Source organism: Lutjanus erythropterus, chromosome 23 (genome assembly GCF_056507025.1).
Source record: "Lutjanus erythropterus isolate fLutEry1 chromosome 23, fLutEry1.hap2, whole genome shotgun sequence".
NCBI lineage: Eukaryota > Metazoa > Chordata > Actinopteri > Lutjaniformes > Lutjanidae > Lutjanus > Lutjanus erythropterus.
This window is the reverse complement of record NC_139339.1, coordinates 4,812,987-4,828,330: the sequence shown is the minus strand read 5'-3', so window position 1 is coordinate 4,828,330 and position 15,344 is coordinate 4,812,987. Positions and strand designations below refer to the sequence as shown.

The following is a 15,344-nucleotide window of genomic DNA, read 5'->3' as shown; positions in this document are numbered from 1 at the left end:
TGTCTTATCCTTCCAGAGGTCAGATGCTATTGTTAAGAAACAACAACCCCAATCGCCTATAAGTAAACAGCTTGACACCTAAGACCCTCCACTTATCCAGATAATAACACACAGACATACACACATTTTATAATGATTATTACTATACAGTTTTACATGGGTGGATGAATGGAAGATCAGTGATTGTTTTTCAAAGAATGAAAAGAAGACACGTAGACTGGAGGAGCTGTGGGATCAAACCACCGACCTGAAAAAACGAAAATGAAACTAAGACTCTACAGCCATGCTCTGTGACGCTGCACAAAGCTTCTGCAGCTCAATGCTAATATCAGTATCAGCGGTATGATGTTTACCATTTGAACCATCTAATTTCACACTATTTGCTAATTAGAGCTAAACACAGAGTACAGCTGAGGCTGATGGGAATGTCCTTGTGTGGTGCCCCTTTGGCACAGGCCCATCGCTGCTTGCAGCGTTCTCGAGAACCGCTCATCCGAATGACTTCACACTCCACACTGCGCTCCCCTGGGTCCTCAACGTCACACCTGTCAAGTGTGAAGTTGATCGGATGAACGGTTCTCGAGATATGTGAGGGACAGTCATACATACAGACAGAGATCCCTTCCTTTACAGTTAGATGCTGCTGCTGCTGCTGCTACAGCGCCACCTACTGGCCAAGTGGCACCAAATTTGTTATGGTCACTCAAACATCATTTATACATGTCTACCAAAAACATGGTTGCAATAGCACAAAGTTTTCAGGAGATTTTACATTGTTTGTAGTATAAGCACTAACCATATTTGAGCTAACTTTGAGGGCCAGCTATGGCTGAACTACATGGAATAACAAAATTCTGAAAAGCTAACTTTTTCCGGCTTGGTCCGAAGTGGGAATGGCTTATATGGATTGATTCATCTGGACCCACAAAATCCAGGCAAAAAAATGTTTCTGAGATTTAAGGCTCAAAAGCTGCAGGAATATAAAGTTCATGCCTGATGAAACTGCAACAAACTCTTTGGATTAAAGTTCCTACCAAAAATGGACAACTTAAAATGTGGACCAGTCTGGTAAAAAAAAAAAAAAAAAAGTCAGCTGATTACTAAGTTATCACAAGTCATCCTGATGGGGATACGACTGACAATATTAGATACGCTGCAAATTTTACCTGCCATATTTCACCATCCGACCAATGTTTGCTGAGATGTAAGCTAGCTTTAGCCTCAGTCTGTTAGCATTAAAGTTATGTTGGCTAACTTAACAAAGTCACTTACACAGGGTTCTTGTTTTAAAACATGTCAGATAGAAACAGTAACTAAAGAGGGCGGGGCTTAGCGAAGGGTCAGTTGCCTACCCCACCTTTAATCTGGTTTTGTTTCCACTAATTCAGGTGGAGTGCTGACTAACTTTTCTCTCCTCAGGACTTCATAGAACAAACCAATCTGGTTTACTAATTTTTCTGGGTCTTGGACTGCACATAAAGAACTTCTGGATTAGATGAACCATTATGTAGCTGTAAACCTCAACTTCAGCATAGTGTAAGCTGATGTTTAAATTTCTCTGCACCCCCACATTTACAATCCTGTTTTTCAGATTGCTACGCTGCAGATCACAGAGTTTTCCTTTTTTTTTTTCTTTTTTTTTTTAACACTAGTCATGTATTAATGTCACAGCGAGCCGAGGAGCTCTCACTTTGTACTGAGCACTTGTTTCTTCAATTAGATCTCAGCGGGGTGGAGGGGTACAATGTCATACTTGCCCCGGGCTCTCTCCTACTCTCTCCGCTTCTCCACGCAGCAAGAGTGGGTTAACAGGATTAAGGGGACATTTGCATTGGGTTGGGTGGAACGCCGAGTACGTTGGCAACGTCTCCATCATGGTATGTAGACAGATAACGTTCAGAGAGCTCAACGTGTAGCGTATTTAGGTCAGATTTGAGAAATGCATACATTAAGTCGCACACAAATACACCCAGAGGATTTTACCGACTTGACACCAGTAGGAAGAGCGTCTTTAAGGATAGATAGATAGATAGATAGATAGATAGATAGATAGATAGATAGATAGATAGATTCTGAGAGAAAAAGACTGAGGCTGTTAAAAGAGGACCAAGGAGGCGTGTTAGGGGGTGTGCATCTTGATGCTGCATGTTGATCTAAGACACCAAGTCTGGATCATAAGGGAGTTGATGTTGGCATAATCTACTTAATCTGATTGAGGGCAGCATCGTCTTCACAGGCTCAATAATTGATAGCACCATCTGCTGTGGAATCAATCTACCAGAATGTCACATATGGAATTAGGTTAGAGGAACGCTGGGTAATTACATTTTACCTTTCTTTGCCATAAGGAGACTGATACCGGATAATTGTATTTAACACTTTTCTTTAATTACAGTCACAGCAGGAAGAATGTGCATGTAGTTCTTGGGGTTTTGTGGGTGTGTCTGCTGCAAGTCCGCCCTCCCGAAAAATAGTGATTCATCTGGAAACACTCCCTCAGTCAAATACACTCATATGAAACCCAGCGCATCAGCATGCGTTAAACTGGTTCTCTTTTGTCAGACGTACCTCCACAGCCCCGTCAGATCAACTCATCCACCACCTCAACTGAACTGATTTTAAACTCAACTATTATTTCACTATTCATGATACGGAGATGGATATGTTAGAGGGAGTTTTCAGTCTTCAGGTTGGTTTGAATCTGTGCTGCTAACGTTAGCATTCGGAGTGAGAGAAGCTGGACGTTTTAACAATTTTTTCATCACTTTTTTCCTCATCCATTTAGCCAACTGTACAGCAGTTTTACATCACTTTTAGCTGGCAATTTTAATCACAGGCTGGACCTAAATGTTACTTTTATTTCAACTGTTTGCTCGTTACTTTTAGCTAATTGTTTTGACAGTTTAATGTAGATTGTGGTAAACTCAGATGTGTGCAACATGGGAGTTCATCCTGAGGTAAGAAGTGGAGATGCTGGGGATTGAACCCAGGACCTCATACATGCAAAGCATGCGCTCTACCACTGAGCTACATCCCCTCTATTGAGTGCTTTTTTTATGATAAATTATATGTTATTTATATGACGTCACCATTTTGAAGCCTGAAATTAATTGTAAGAAACTGTATACTGAGGTAAGAAATCAAATTAGAAGTAAGGTCATTTTCTCATATGCTTACATACAATCTGACTTCTTTTTGCAACCTGTGGAGTTTCCCCCTGCTGGTCATTAGAGGGAATGCAAGTTTAGGTATTTTAACAACAATTAAAGATTTCTCTGCATGTGAACATTTTTGGAAACGTCTGGGATGACGTAAACACACAACTCAACAAGATATATATGTCTAGTGTTTAATGTGGTAATGTTACCAAACAATAAAATTATAATTTCTATTTTTATAAAAATGACTTGAGATTCTCCCCAGCTTCTACACACCCTGTGGCAATTGCTCAATTACCCCCTGGGGTATGAGAAAACTGGTTGGGAATCATTAGCATTAGATGATTAGATTTAACTGTTTTCCATTGAAGTGACCAGTCATTGTAGAATAGCAGTGTGTGTCTTACGCAGCACTTCTCATTTGCTCTTTGAGGGATGAGACTAATGATTATATTTCAGCTCACTATAAAGAATTGCTACACCACAGACGTACTGTCGAGGCTAATTATAGCTGAAATGATCCCTTTAATTAGACAGGGCTGTTTATTAGGATATGGTGTGTGTGTGAGAGTTCTGTGCGCATAGTGTGTGTGTTTGCTGTCTAGGTTGTGCTTGTGTATGTGTGTGTGACATGTAAATAATTGATTGGTTAGCATTGTTTGAACATCTTTAATTCACATCACAGGGGTGGATAGCACACACGGTTCTCCCCCATGGCTGCACGAAAGAAACGCCTGCAAACATGTGCTAATGTTTGGCAGATTAACACACTTTCATTAACACAGAAAACATGCACAATGCGCTGTATGCGATAATACAATACGGCTTTGTTTCCTCTGCCAAGCGCTGTGTTGCAACACCTCAGCAGGTGCAGCTGGAGCAGGAGAAGCCTCTCAACATGTATCTGTGTTTCATGGACGCGTCAGTCATGTCGCGTTCATGTCACGTCGGGAAAAAAAAACAAAAGAGCGGGTTGACAGATTAATGCAGCTTGGGAAAGCTGGGAGCATTTTATGAGGGATTTTTTTTGGTCGCTCCTAATTATGTTACATCCAATATGACATACATGTGACATACCTGTAATACAGCCAGGAGGGATTCATGGGACATGAAGGCCAAATGAAGTGAACAACCTCTTTGCTTCTGACATCAGTCTTCTCTGTGCAAAGTGAAAAAAAAATTGAATATGATGTCATATTCGTACTTGTCTTACTACAAAACCGATACCCTGGGGAATATCACTGCTATATGCACTATAGTAGCTCCATTCTTGACATTTGTTTTTCAGCTTCATTCATTTCATCTTGCCCCTGTGCTCTGTGCGCACAAGGAAAGGATCTGCAGGAACAAGTGAGATGAGCGGGACTGAAGGAGATGGATATGGATGATGAGCAAAGTTTAAGATAAAATGGAAAATACTCTGTGTGTATTATTAACACCATGTTTTCAGCCTGACTCTTCACTGTAGATCCTTAGCTTGGAGTCACGTTCACATGCACAAGTTTGAAAAGTTAGTTTAAGTTAGTTTGTTCAGTAGACTGGAACTCTTAAGTTAAGTTCACCCCTTAAACCTAGCCAAGTTGTTTTGTGTCGAAACCTAACCAAACCTTATGCATTAACAAAAAACTACTGTGTGCACATGTTCATAATAGCACTGTGTGTGTGTGATCAGCTGGAGGACAACTAAGTGTGTTGAAGGTTATTACAGCCAATATCCCTGTGAATTCAACATTGTGGTCTTTGTATTGTATTACTCACCTTGAAGGCAGTGCAGGGCTTTATTACCTTCAACTGAGTGATATTTACTGATCCAACACAAGATGTTTGAAAGTTTTTTATGTTTACTAAGTTATGTGTAACAGCAGAGGTTGTCCTGTACATTTTTTGCTGGCATGCTTCCTTTGTTAATGTACATTTCACATATAAAACCCCTTGAATTGAACTACAGTGTGTTGATAAGAAGTGGAGATGCTGGGGATTGAACCCAGGACCTCATACATGCAAAGCATGCGCTCTACCACTGAGCTACATCCCCTCTTCCCCTTCTTTATCTGTACTGTAATTCAGTCTTTTCCTTTGCAGTTGAAATCTCACCATAAAGATTGAAGATTTATTGCAAAAGGAGCACCTCAACTTGGGACATTGCAAGGAGGGCTGTGAACATGGAAAGCCAATCCTAGAAGGATGAGATCTTCTATAAGAAGTGGAGAAGCTGGGGATTGAACCCAGGACCTCATACATGCAAAGCATGCGCTCTACCACTGAGCTACATCCCCTCTGATTAAAGCATTTTTGCTGAGGTTTAGATGAGCTAATGATCTATTACATCATACAGTATTATGTTGTATTTTTCAGCTTGCTCAGAAAATGCAGGAACGCAAGAATCAGATGTTTATTTCCCATTTAAACTGGAAGATAATGTTTTTTTTACAGTCACTCCCTGACTTTAACCAGTTGTGTATTGTTTTAACCATGACAACAAACATCCACAAACCTTTAAAAAAAGAGTAATTTAAGACCAGATGAAGCAGCATTTTAAAAGATTCTAGTCTGAAGAGATCTCAGCTTCCAAATAGTGAGGTATTACGAGTTAAACAGGATAGACCGGCGGGAAATAATGTTGGGAGGAATTTGATTTGAATGCTGAAAAGAGGACATGTCATAACTCAGTGTACTGTGTTTTTGCAAGATAAATAATTTCATCTTAACTTTAATCAAAAACATGATGTTTCTGTAAACCTAACCAAGTGATTTTGTGCCTAAATCTAAAAACAGTGACTCTTGACTTTCATTACAGGCTACACAGTCATGATACCCCTGTATATAAAGAATGAAAACATCATTTGGAGAGTAACTATGCCCATCGAAGGCCATTACTGCCAGGAGATGCTGATCTCAGTGTTGTATTCTTGGCGAGAGGAGCTCCTCCTCTGACCTATTTCTTATTCATTCACCTTGGAGGCAATGCAAGGCAGCAACTGATTTTTTTGGCAAAATCCTTGAGTATCCTGAACATCTTGCCTGGTGTAGTATTTAGTGACCCAGAGGAGTACCAACCCTTAGAAGTACAGGCAGCTCCTCTGTAGATAAGAAGTGGAGATGCTGGGGATTGAACCCAGGACCTCATACATGCGAAGCATGCGCTCTACCACTGAGCTACATCCCCTCTCGTTAGACACTTAATACTCTATTGTAACTGAATTTTCTCGGCAGGGATAGATGAAACTAATATGCTAGATTGAGTGATTCATCTGCTTATCATCCACCTTCACATTTATTTTCATAACCCTCTAGTGACAGGTTAAAGGGATAATTCAGATTTTTTGAACGGGGTGGTATGAGGTAGTTCGCTCTCTCCTCAGCCACCAGACAGTTACTGGGGTGAGGTAGCACCCTGACTATGGATGTCTCATGCAAGCCCACTTCAAAAAATTCAAACTATCCCGTTAATTTTTTGTGTATGTTGAGGAACCTGGACAAAAACACCCACGCTCACGGATCATTCGGGTGGAAAGAAACTAATAAAATGCTTTAACTTGAGCGTCGCTCCAAATCTCCAGGCTTACCTGGGCTCAGTACAGCAGTTCAGACCCGCTGCCTGAATCCCCTCCATCTCCACCCTCAATAAAACAGCGGAATCCATTGTTGGAGGATTAGTGGAAAAGGTTTTGGGCTGTTTGTTCCATTTCCTCCTCAGCAGAGGTGAGAGATGGGGGGTAAATCAGTTGGCAACCAGCCAAGCTGCGATACAAAAACCAAGTAGCGAACATCACACAGGGCGGGGATTGACCCCGCGCTCGCCTTGTAATCTGTTTTAGTCAGACGTTCTGCGTGAAACGCTCACTTTCTGCGCAGGATTTCTGCTCCGCGATTTTAGATCGACAGCCTGATTGATGCATGCAGATAGAGGGAGGGGGAAAATATGAGCAGATGTGGCAGGAGAGGTGGTAAGTGTGATGGGAGACAGGGACACTGGGGGCTGGAGGGGTCTGAGGGTGAGAGAGCAGAAAATCAGGGTTCACTATATAGCTCGGGTTTAATTAGGGAAATGAAAGCTGTTAGCTAAATGAGTGTTTCTGTGAGTGCATGTGGCCCCTTTGCTCCTCGGGGCAGACATGCCGAGCCCTTTGTGATCCCCCCCCCCCCCACACACACACACACATTACACAGGCTCTTGATTTCATTTGATTTATTTATTTTGAACAACATGTTCAGTTACAAAAACCCACAACTGAACCTCTATGTTCGTTGTCTAATCAACAATACTCCATAATCTAATACCTTACAGAGAAATTTGCTCTTTCAATAATAATTGATGATTTACAACCATAAGTCTTGTTCTCCAGAACAGAAAATATTTGTATCATCTGCAAATAAATCAAATGTCAATATTTGTTATTACCTTACATGTGTCATTAATATGAAGAACAAACAACTGCGGGTCAAATACTGACCCCTGTGGGACTCCTAGCATGTAGATTTCTATTGACCTATCTGCAGAAATTGTTGGTGGTTTCAGGCAGTTCAACACAACCTCTCTGATACTGTATCTGTATCTGCTCCCACTGCATATTTTTTTTATTGTCCTTAAAAGTATTTTTTTCTTCAATTAATGCCATTATGTTTATCTGTTTGTTTGCTGATTAAGTGGGAGAACAGAATTAAAATCCGTGACTGCAGGCATGACTCACACAGATCAGTCACACATTTACGAGATGCGATTCCAGGACAGACTTCACAACAAACAATAATTTCACCTTTTTGAGGCACTGTTGGGTGTCAAGGTCAGTGTTGTGCATGTGTGTACATGTGTGTGCGTGTGTGTGCGTGTGTGTGTGCCTGGCCTACAGCTGATCGCTGAGTCTGAGCCATATAATTACATTTGCTGGAGGTGGTGGCTCGTCTGTCTCTCCCCATCTCTTTCCTCTGTCTGATTTTCTTTTCTGTCATCCTCTTCACCCATGACAATCCCTGCAGCTCAACCAGTAGTCCCCGGCCGTTAGTCACACACATACACGCTTATGCAGACACACATGTACAAAACCTTCGGCCTAACCCAGTGTCGCGGTCTTGGCTGACACACATGCATGCGCGTGCTCAAAATTTGTTAAAAAAAAAACAAAGAAAAAAATATGCACGCACATGCTTGTAAACGTGCACACACATACTGTACAATCAAGATGACGCATTTACAGAGTTGTGACAATGTACACTGACACACACACACACCCACATTAACCAAAGGAGTGCAGGGTCACGGATTGCAGCTTCCTTACATCAGGGTCTGAATATTAATGTGAGGGGACAGATAAGCAGCCGTGGCAATCCCTTTAAGGCCATACTCCTCCGTGGTTGGTGCTTGTGGTTAATTTATGCCGATCTGTGTGCCCAGTTTATGCAAATTTGGTGTTTCAATTTGAACCAGTGTGTGTGGAGGGGTTTGAAAGGCTTCGATCAATCTGACTGTGTCCACGAATCCTGCTTTGTCTTCTGATTATCTGGAAGAAATCTTCTTCTGGGCCTGTATTACAGAGGTGTCCTAATGTGCAGCTGATCCTATCTGAACTATTTGGTATCCATGGTAATTAAGATTAGGACCTGATTAAGTTAAAAAGCCAGGACAGATGAACAGTCACTCAGCCAATAATTTAAGTGCAAAATATTTGCCGCTATGGGGTCACTGTCACATTAAAACGAAAACAAAAGACGTAGTTTGATGACATTGTGAAGTGGCGTGGGAGTTTTCTTCACTGTAGCCGATGAAAATCCATCTGACATGAAATGATGTTCATGGATGAGGTAATATGAAACTTTACAATTAGCCATGTGCCAATTTCCTTCCTCACTTGCTAACGTATCCTGTGTTTTTGGGAGTTAATACAAGTACCAACTAGCTAGTAACGGCTAGTTGGTACTGTTAGCAAACAGTAGCTAAAAGGTAGTGGTAGCTAACTTGTTCTGACCATATGGCTGCTATTTTTTTTTGTATTTTAAACAAGGGATGGCAGATATGGTGAATATTGTGTTTGCTATTTTAACCCACTTCCTTTCTTTTATCTCCCAATTTAGCGTTGTTTCTCTACAGATGTTTGCAAAACCTCTAACTGTCTTGAAGTAAAATGCCCATTGTTGTTTTTGCTTCATTTGTTGTATGTTTCCATATGTTTCTATATAAAAGCAAAAGGTTACAAAGTTTTTTAGCTCGACAAGATGCAAAAAGTCGTGTTGTTTGTTAGGTCACGGACACTTAAGTTGATAAGCGCTGTTGGATTGTGTATTTAGAATTTTCTAACCTGAGAAGAGATAAGATGATGTAAGATAAGACAGGATTCCTAAAGTTAGATAGGATTTGCTTCTGTAATACCAAGAATCCTATCTTCTGATCTTAATTTAAGACTGAAGATAAGAAGTTTATGAAATGAGGCCACTGGTTCAAATCCTTATTTGGTGTCTGTGTTTTTCAGTGCATTATGTTCTTTTTAATTACTTGCTTCACCTGTCCAGAAGGGGGCGACAGTTGAGTTCAGCTCAAACAAGTTTGTTATCTACCAAAAGCAGTCATACTTTGTGAGTGTCCTTATTTGCTTTATGCCAGATGCATGGTGGTCAGTCTAAACAGTAACTGACCCAGACGTGGATCTGGACCTCCACAGTGACAGTGATGAATTTACTCGCCACCTAAAAGTCATAGGGTGAAGGCACGGGAGGGGGCTTTTCTAAAGAGCCCACATCTCCAACGGCTGCTACAACTGCCACCGATGAAGACATTCATTGTGATTGTGAGCGACGTTTGGTGCTTCAAAAGTCAGTGGCCGCGTAAAGATGAGACACGCACAGTGTGAGCTTAATCAGGCTCGATTAGAGACGGCGCCGCTCGCTTCTTTGCTCCATTTGGCTTTTCTTTATCGACGCTCCCTCACCTCTGACCCCTGTCCTCCTCCTCCTTCCCGCTCCTCGTCTACCAAATCCCTTAATCCGGGCTCCTCTGTGACCCCTCCCTTTTGTTGAGGAGCCGGGGTACATGTCTGCACCCCCGCCCCGTGAAATCAGCCGGTCAGCGCAGCCGGCCGTCCCCGCTCTCCTCCTTAGAGAATGAGAGAGGGGGCGGAAAGGAGAGTGCTTTCCATATTGCATATATTAATATTAAAATTACAACACAGGCTTGAAACATTTCCAAACTGAAGCAGCTGATTGTGTGTCGCCACCACCTTAAATCACTCTGATTATTTATATATTTCTGAAGCACTGCAAGAAGTACACGTCAGGACAAATTAACAACACATGGCAGAAAATAACCTCTGTGGATTATTAGTGTGGTTAAGGCCTGCAGACCATTGACCTCACATCTACTGTTTAATCATCTTTACTTTAGACGCTCCGCCCCCCACCCCCCATGATGTCATATGACTGACAGGTGGATTAAGTAAAGCAGACCACAGAAGCAGAGTTTAAAAGGAGCAGAGGGAACTTCCCTGGTCAAATGTACTTTCTTTAAATGGAGATTTTGAATGAGTAACGGATGAATAATGTTGCTGAAAACCCTGAAAAAGATTTTAAAATTTCATAATCTAGACTCTGGAAACACACATGGAATAATGGGCTCCGATCAAGGCCAGACAGATTTATTAGATGGCTGATATATTGGCCCAATATTATCAGTTATTATCGGTATCACCATATATGTTGTCTGAAATTAATGAATGTTGTCTGAAATGTTTTTTACAAAAAATAATGGAGATTTATTTTTTTTATTTGTTTGTTTGTTTTATTGGCAGCATTCTAAGACCCCAAAATCCGGTATCAGTCAGACCCTAGTGTCAATATTTAATCAATATTTACATTATTAAAGGGATAAATCGAGCAGCTCATATTATATAGTGCAGCTGATCAGAGTCTGGCTGATACCAGTTAGATTGGATAACCGATAAACAGACCACCAAGAGTTAAAAAAAAAAAATAATTATTTGCCAATAATAAATATTTTTAGACATAAGTGTAATGTAAACCAAACAGTTTTAATTTATTTTAACTCTATTAGTCCATATTAAGTCCATTTTTAATTAATTAACATGTATATGTTTCTTATGCCAACAGATGACTATTAAATTATTAATTATCTATGAGTTTCAAAAGAAAACATAATGAATGTTACAATAGCCCCTGGTCTCCCCTACTCCCTGACCCCACTGTCTGTCACTTCCACTCATGAAATTATTCATTAGTTCAAAAGAACTTAACAAACACAGTTTCCTCGAAATTTGATATTAATCTCTGTTTCTCAGGAAAAAAGTATGGCTGCACCTGCTGTGACGTCATCAGTTACCTGTTGTATCCTTTTCCGGAGGGCGGGGCGCGAGGCGTTTGGCTTCTACACTCAGCCTGCGCTCGAGCTACACGGCAGCACATCCTCGAGCAGCTCACTGCACCCGAGCCGACGCTCGAGCTCCAGCCACGCAGCGCGCGCTCGGGATTTTGTTTCCTTCGCTGAGCTGAACGAGATTTTTGTTGTTTTTTTTATTTATTTTCCTACGTTAATTGAACCTGAAGACGAGCGGAGGTTTGGTTTATTTTTATTTGCAGCAGCGGGACGGACTGACCGAGGCGACACCGGCACGGGGTGACCAGAGAGAGGCTGCAGCCGGTTACAACCCAGGACACCGGGCGTTTTTCCTGCACCAGAGGACGGCACTTTGGATTACTTTGACACACAGTTTGTGACTGGAATACACCACAAATACTACTACAGTATTTATACGTCTCCTCCTTCTCCAGCATGTCGCTTTCCTGTAGTGGATAATACAATCGTTACATTTACGCTGAGCGGATGCACTTCTGTGCGCTTTGTGCAGATTAGAGCTGCTGGAAAACCACTAACCTGTAGCAGAATTAACAGAATTAAATATTTAAGGAAGCTTTTATTTAATTCATAAACTTATCGATTATTGCTTTGGACCGCCTTTTTGAACTCAGAAGCCTGTGAAATCAGGACCAGGATGCATCGCAGCTGAGTCCGGGACTTTGGTGTTGAAATCAGATCGGACGGACCTCCACCTCCCACCGGGACCCAAGGCAGGACAGGAGCCGAGTCATGATGCGTCCTGGCCGGGCGATGTTGATCCCGTTCCCGGTGCTGTGCCTGCTCTGTTGCGCAGCCTCCAGAGCAGCGACCCTGGGCGGACTTGGAGGTGAGTACAACCAGGGTGGAGGAAAACAAACTCATGAGGGTAATATAAAGATGATAAAAGCGTGTTTTCCCTTTTCGTTGGGACTTTCTCCACTTTTATAGGCTATATTATGAATTTGTCATTAATATCTATTTACATAAAGGGCGGTTTACAGCATCCTGGCTGATGAAAATGATGATGACAGCTATCAAAACAATAACATGCATGAGGCTGGAGCAACATCTGCAACTTCAGCATAGTTTGCATTGTTACTTCATGTCTTTTGATCACATGGATTGGACAAAGAGCATCTTCAAAATGATGTGTGTGGCTGGAAAACACAATTTAACCCACAATTAAACGCGCATTTATGTCTGTGCGGCTGTTTTACGCACCGGGGGCGCGGTGCCAAAGCGCTGCCTTCTGCCTTCATTGTGGCTTTGATAAATGGTGATGCTGGCGAAGCAAGCAGGTGCCAGACTTGTTCTGCTCAACGCCAACAACAAGTGCACAGACAGGCTGGGCAGAGAAACGCCGGAGCTGCTGGTTTCATCCAGACACGTAGCAGCTCTCAAACTTAAAGGGACAGTTCAGTCAAATGCGCGCCTCCCGCTGGGGCAGGATTGACGCATGTGGGGGAATTCGTCTTTTCGTTTGCCCTGATCCAGAGGAGGCACAGGTCAGGATCAGTGGCTCTGTAAGCAGGCGGTGATTCAGCATCATTGCTCAGGGAGAAAACAGCAAAGCGGATGAAAAGTTTCAGACTGTTGATCTCCAAATGAGCCCTTAGTTTTCTTGAGAAGTGGATGTGTGCATCACTTACACAACCATACACAAAAAGGTTAAAGGGATAGTGCTGATTATTTGATGTAGCGTTGTATGAGGTATTTATTGATAGTCAGTGTATTACCATGAAGCAGAGACAAGTAACAACATGGGAACCTTGGGAGATTTTCAGCACTTTGCTTTGCCATCAGACAGCCATTTCTGACAGGAAAATGCTGTTACACAAGCCAAATATCTCTCTCTCCTCACCAGCCAAACTCCATGAGCAAAATATGTGATTTTATCTCACAGAAGACAGGAACTGTTAGTCTATCAATGCCTAGATTTATCGGTTTTGTTTGTGTTATTATGTGACTGTGGTGCTTTAAAAGGACAGTTTGATTTCATCAAAGTCACACAATACCACAAACAAATCGATGCAGCGGTAGACCAGCAGCTCCCCTTTTCTGCAATGTAACATTACAGATTTCACCTATGGAGTTTGGTTGGCTTACAGAGTAATATTTGATGGCAGTTTCCCATCTGAAAAGGCTGTCTGATGGCAAGATAAGGTGGAGAAAATATTCTTAACACAGCATACTTTTAAAATGATATTGAGGTTTTAAGATTATAAGGCTAAAATCTATTTTGCAACTTACTGTGCCCACAGCAGCACATTTCTTAGCTTCTGTGCTGGTGGTCCTCAATAGATGCTGACCGTCATCGACTGCAGAAAATACACTGACCATCGATACGTACCTCATACAACCCCGCTTCAAATAACCTGAACTATCCATAAGTGGGAAAAGCGGCGAAAGTGAAGCAGACACAGATTGGGATGACTGGCTATAAGAGTGAATAGAAGACAAGCCCGGCTCCCATAACAAGCTCTCCCTTTGTGCCGGGATGGTCAGGGTCAGCGGCACACGCTCGCCAGCTTTCCTGTTTTCCGAGAACTGACTGACAGTTAAAATGGAAAACATAAAATGAGAGGAGACATCCATCACAACAAAATAATAAGAAGCTTATGGGCCAATAGTCGTACAGAGCTACTTTGTGATCCTTTGGAAATTGACTGCAGTCTGTCTGCATGAGTGTCTTTGTATCTATTCATTTGTCCATATTTTGGATTCATTTTCTTTGTTTGCATGGTAATAACTCCATCTGTGGTATATTTCTCAATTTGACCCTGTTGTTCTTTGTATTCTATTGTTTTGTTTCCTCCTGCATTTGTGTTTTCTTCTTCCATTCCCTTTTCATTATGTTTTGTGTTTCTTGCTTTGCTCTCTGTCCTCTCACCCTCTGTCTACCATGTGATGGTGTTTACACCCAGATGCAGACAGGGGAATAAGATTTACAGGTTGCGTCACTGTGTGTCCATTGACCATTAGCCTGTACTCCAGTACAGTCACCTGACTGTATTAACGGGCTTTGCTCCACCGCTGCAGTCTGCGGCAGATTTTTTTTGTGCTTTAACCCTTTTGTGTTTGCAGTCCGTGATCGACCTGCGTTTAAATTCTTTCTTCAGACAGCGGCGGCTCGCTATTGATTCAGGCTCGTTTGCTGAATGAATGCAGTGTCTGTAAGTTAGCTCCCTGGCCCTGTGTGTCATTACGCAACAGTGGCCTGTGGCACGCTGGCCTCATGACAAATACAGTCGGAGTGAGTGCCAACAAATAGCAGTGAGAGAGGGAGACAGAGAGGGATGCATCAATGAATACATCAATATTTTGTTTATCGCTGCGTGATTGTCTTTCTGTTTGAATGTTTTGCTGCAGTTAAATCAGTTGCACGAAAGAGTTGCCTGCTAAGTACAAACATGCATGACTCTTATCTGGATTAAATTCACAACATTTCATTCTAGTAGAGTTAAAAGTAGTTGTCATCCTCACCAGGGTGTGTGTGTGCATGCTTCAGTGTTTGCATGTGTTATGATAACTGAAGAGAGACTCTTATGTAAGACAGAGGAGTTGTTATGAGCAACTGGTCAGGTGATGTGTGTGTTTGTCTGTGTGTGTTTAGCTCTGCTTGCATCATGAGCACTAATATCCAAGTGACACCCTGCAGAGCTGAGTGTTGACAGCAGGGCGCTGCCTTCAGATGCAGCTCTGCTAAAAAGCACATGAAAAGCGAGTGATGTAGATCCTGTTTGACCTGTGTGTTCACAAGAGGATGAATCCCGATGAGTTTGGTGATACTCTGTCGCTACGGCCAGTGCCACCAACAGGCGAAATCTTGTTCAGCGCTTCAGTTTATG

General features: G+C 42.0%; 1 protein-coding gene and 4 non-coding genes across 5 annotated transcripts in view; 1 reads left to right on the top strand and 4 right to left on the bottom strand.

Moving 5' to 3' along the window:
- Positions 1 to 2,965: 2,965 nt before the first annotated feature.
- trnaa-ugc (transfer RNA alanine (anticodon UGC)) lies at positions 2,966 to 3,037 on the bottom strand. The gene has a single exon. It is a non-coding gene; the product is annotated as a tRNA-Ala (tRNA).
- A 2,084-nt stretch (positions 3,038 to 5,121) lies between these two features.
- Positions 5,122 to 5,193, bottom strand: trnaa-ugc (transfer RNA alanine (anticodon UGC)). Its single transcript has one exon. It is a non-coding gene; the product is annotated as a tRNA-Ala (tRNA).
- A 169-nt stretch (positions 5,194 to 5,362) lies between these two features.
- trnaa-ugc (transfer RNA alanine (anticodon UGC)) lies at positions 5,363 to 5,434 on the bottom strand. The gene has a single exon. It is a non-coding gene; the product is annotated as a tRNA-Ala (tRNA).
- Positions 5,435 to 6,252: 818 nt separating this feature from the next.
- Positions 6,253 to 6,324, bottom strand: trnaa-cgc (transfer RNA alanine (anticodon CGC)). The gene has a single exon. It is a non-coding gene; the product is annotated as a tRNA-Ala (tRNA).
- A 5,271-nt stretch (positions 6,325 to 11,595) lies between these two features.
- sema4f (sema domain, immunoglobulin domain (Ig), transmembrane domain (TM) and short cytoplasmic domain, (semaphorin) 4F) overlaps positions 11,596 to 15,344 on the top strand; it is a 68,011-nt gene continuing 64,262 nt past the window's right edge. The window contains exon 1 of the mRNA XM_084711873.1: positions 11,596 to 12,343. Within this exon, the coding sequence (XP_084567999.1) occupies positions 12,247 to 12,343 (97 nt within the window). The 5' untranslated portion in view covers positions 11,596 to 12,246. The remainder of the gene's footprint in view (positions 12,344 to 15,344) is intronic.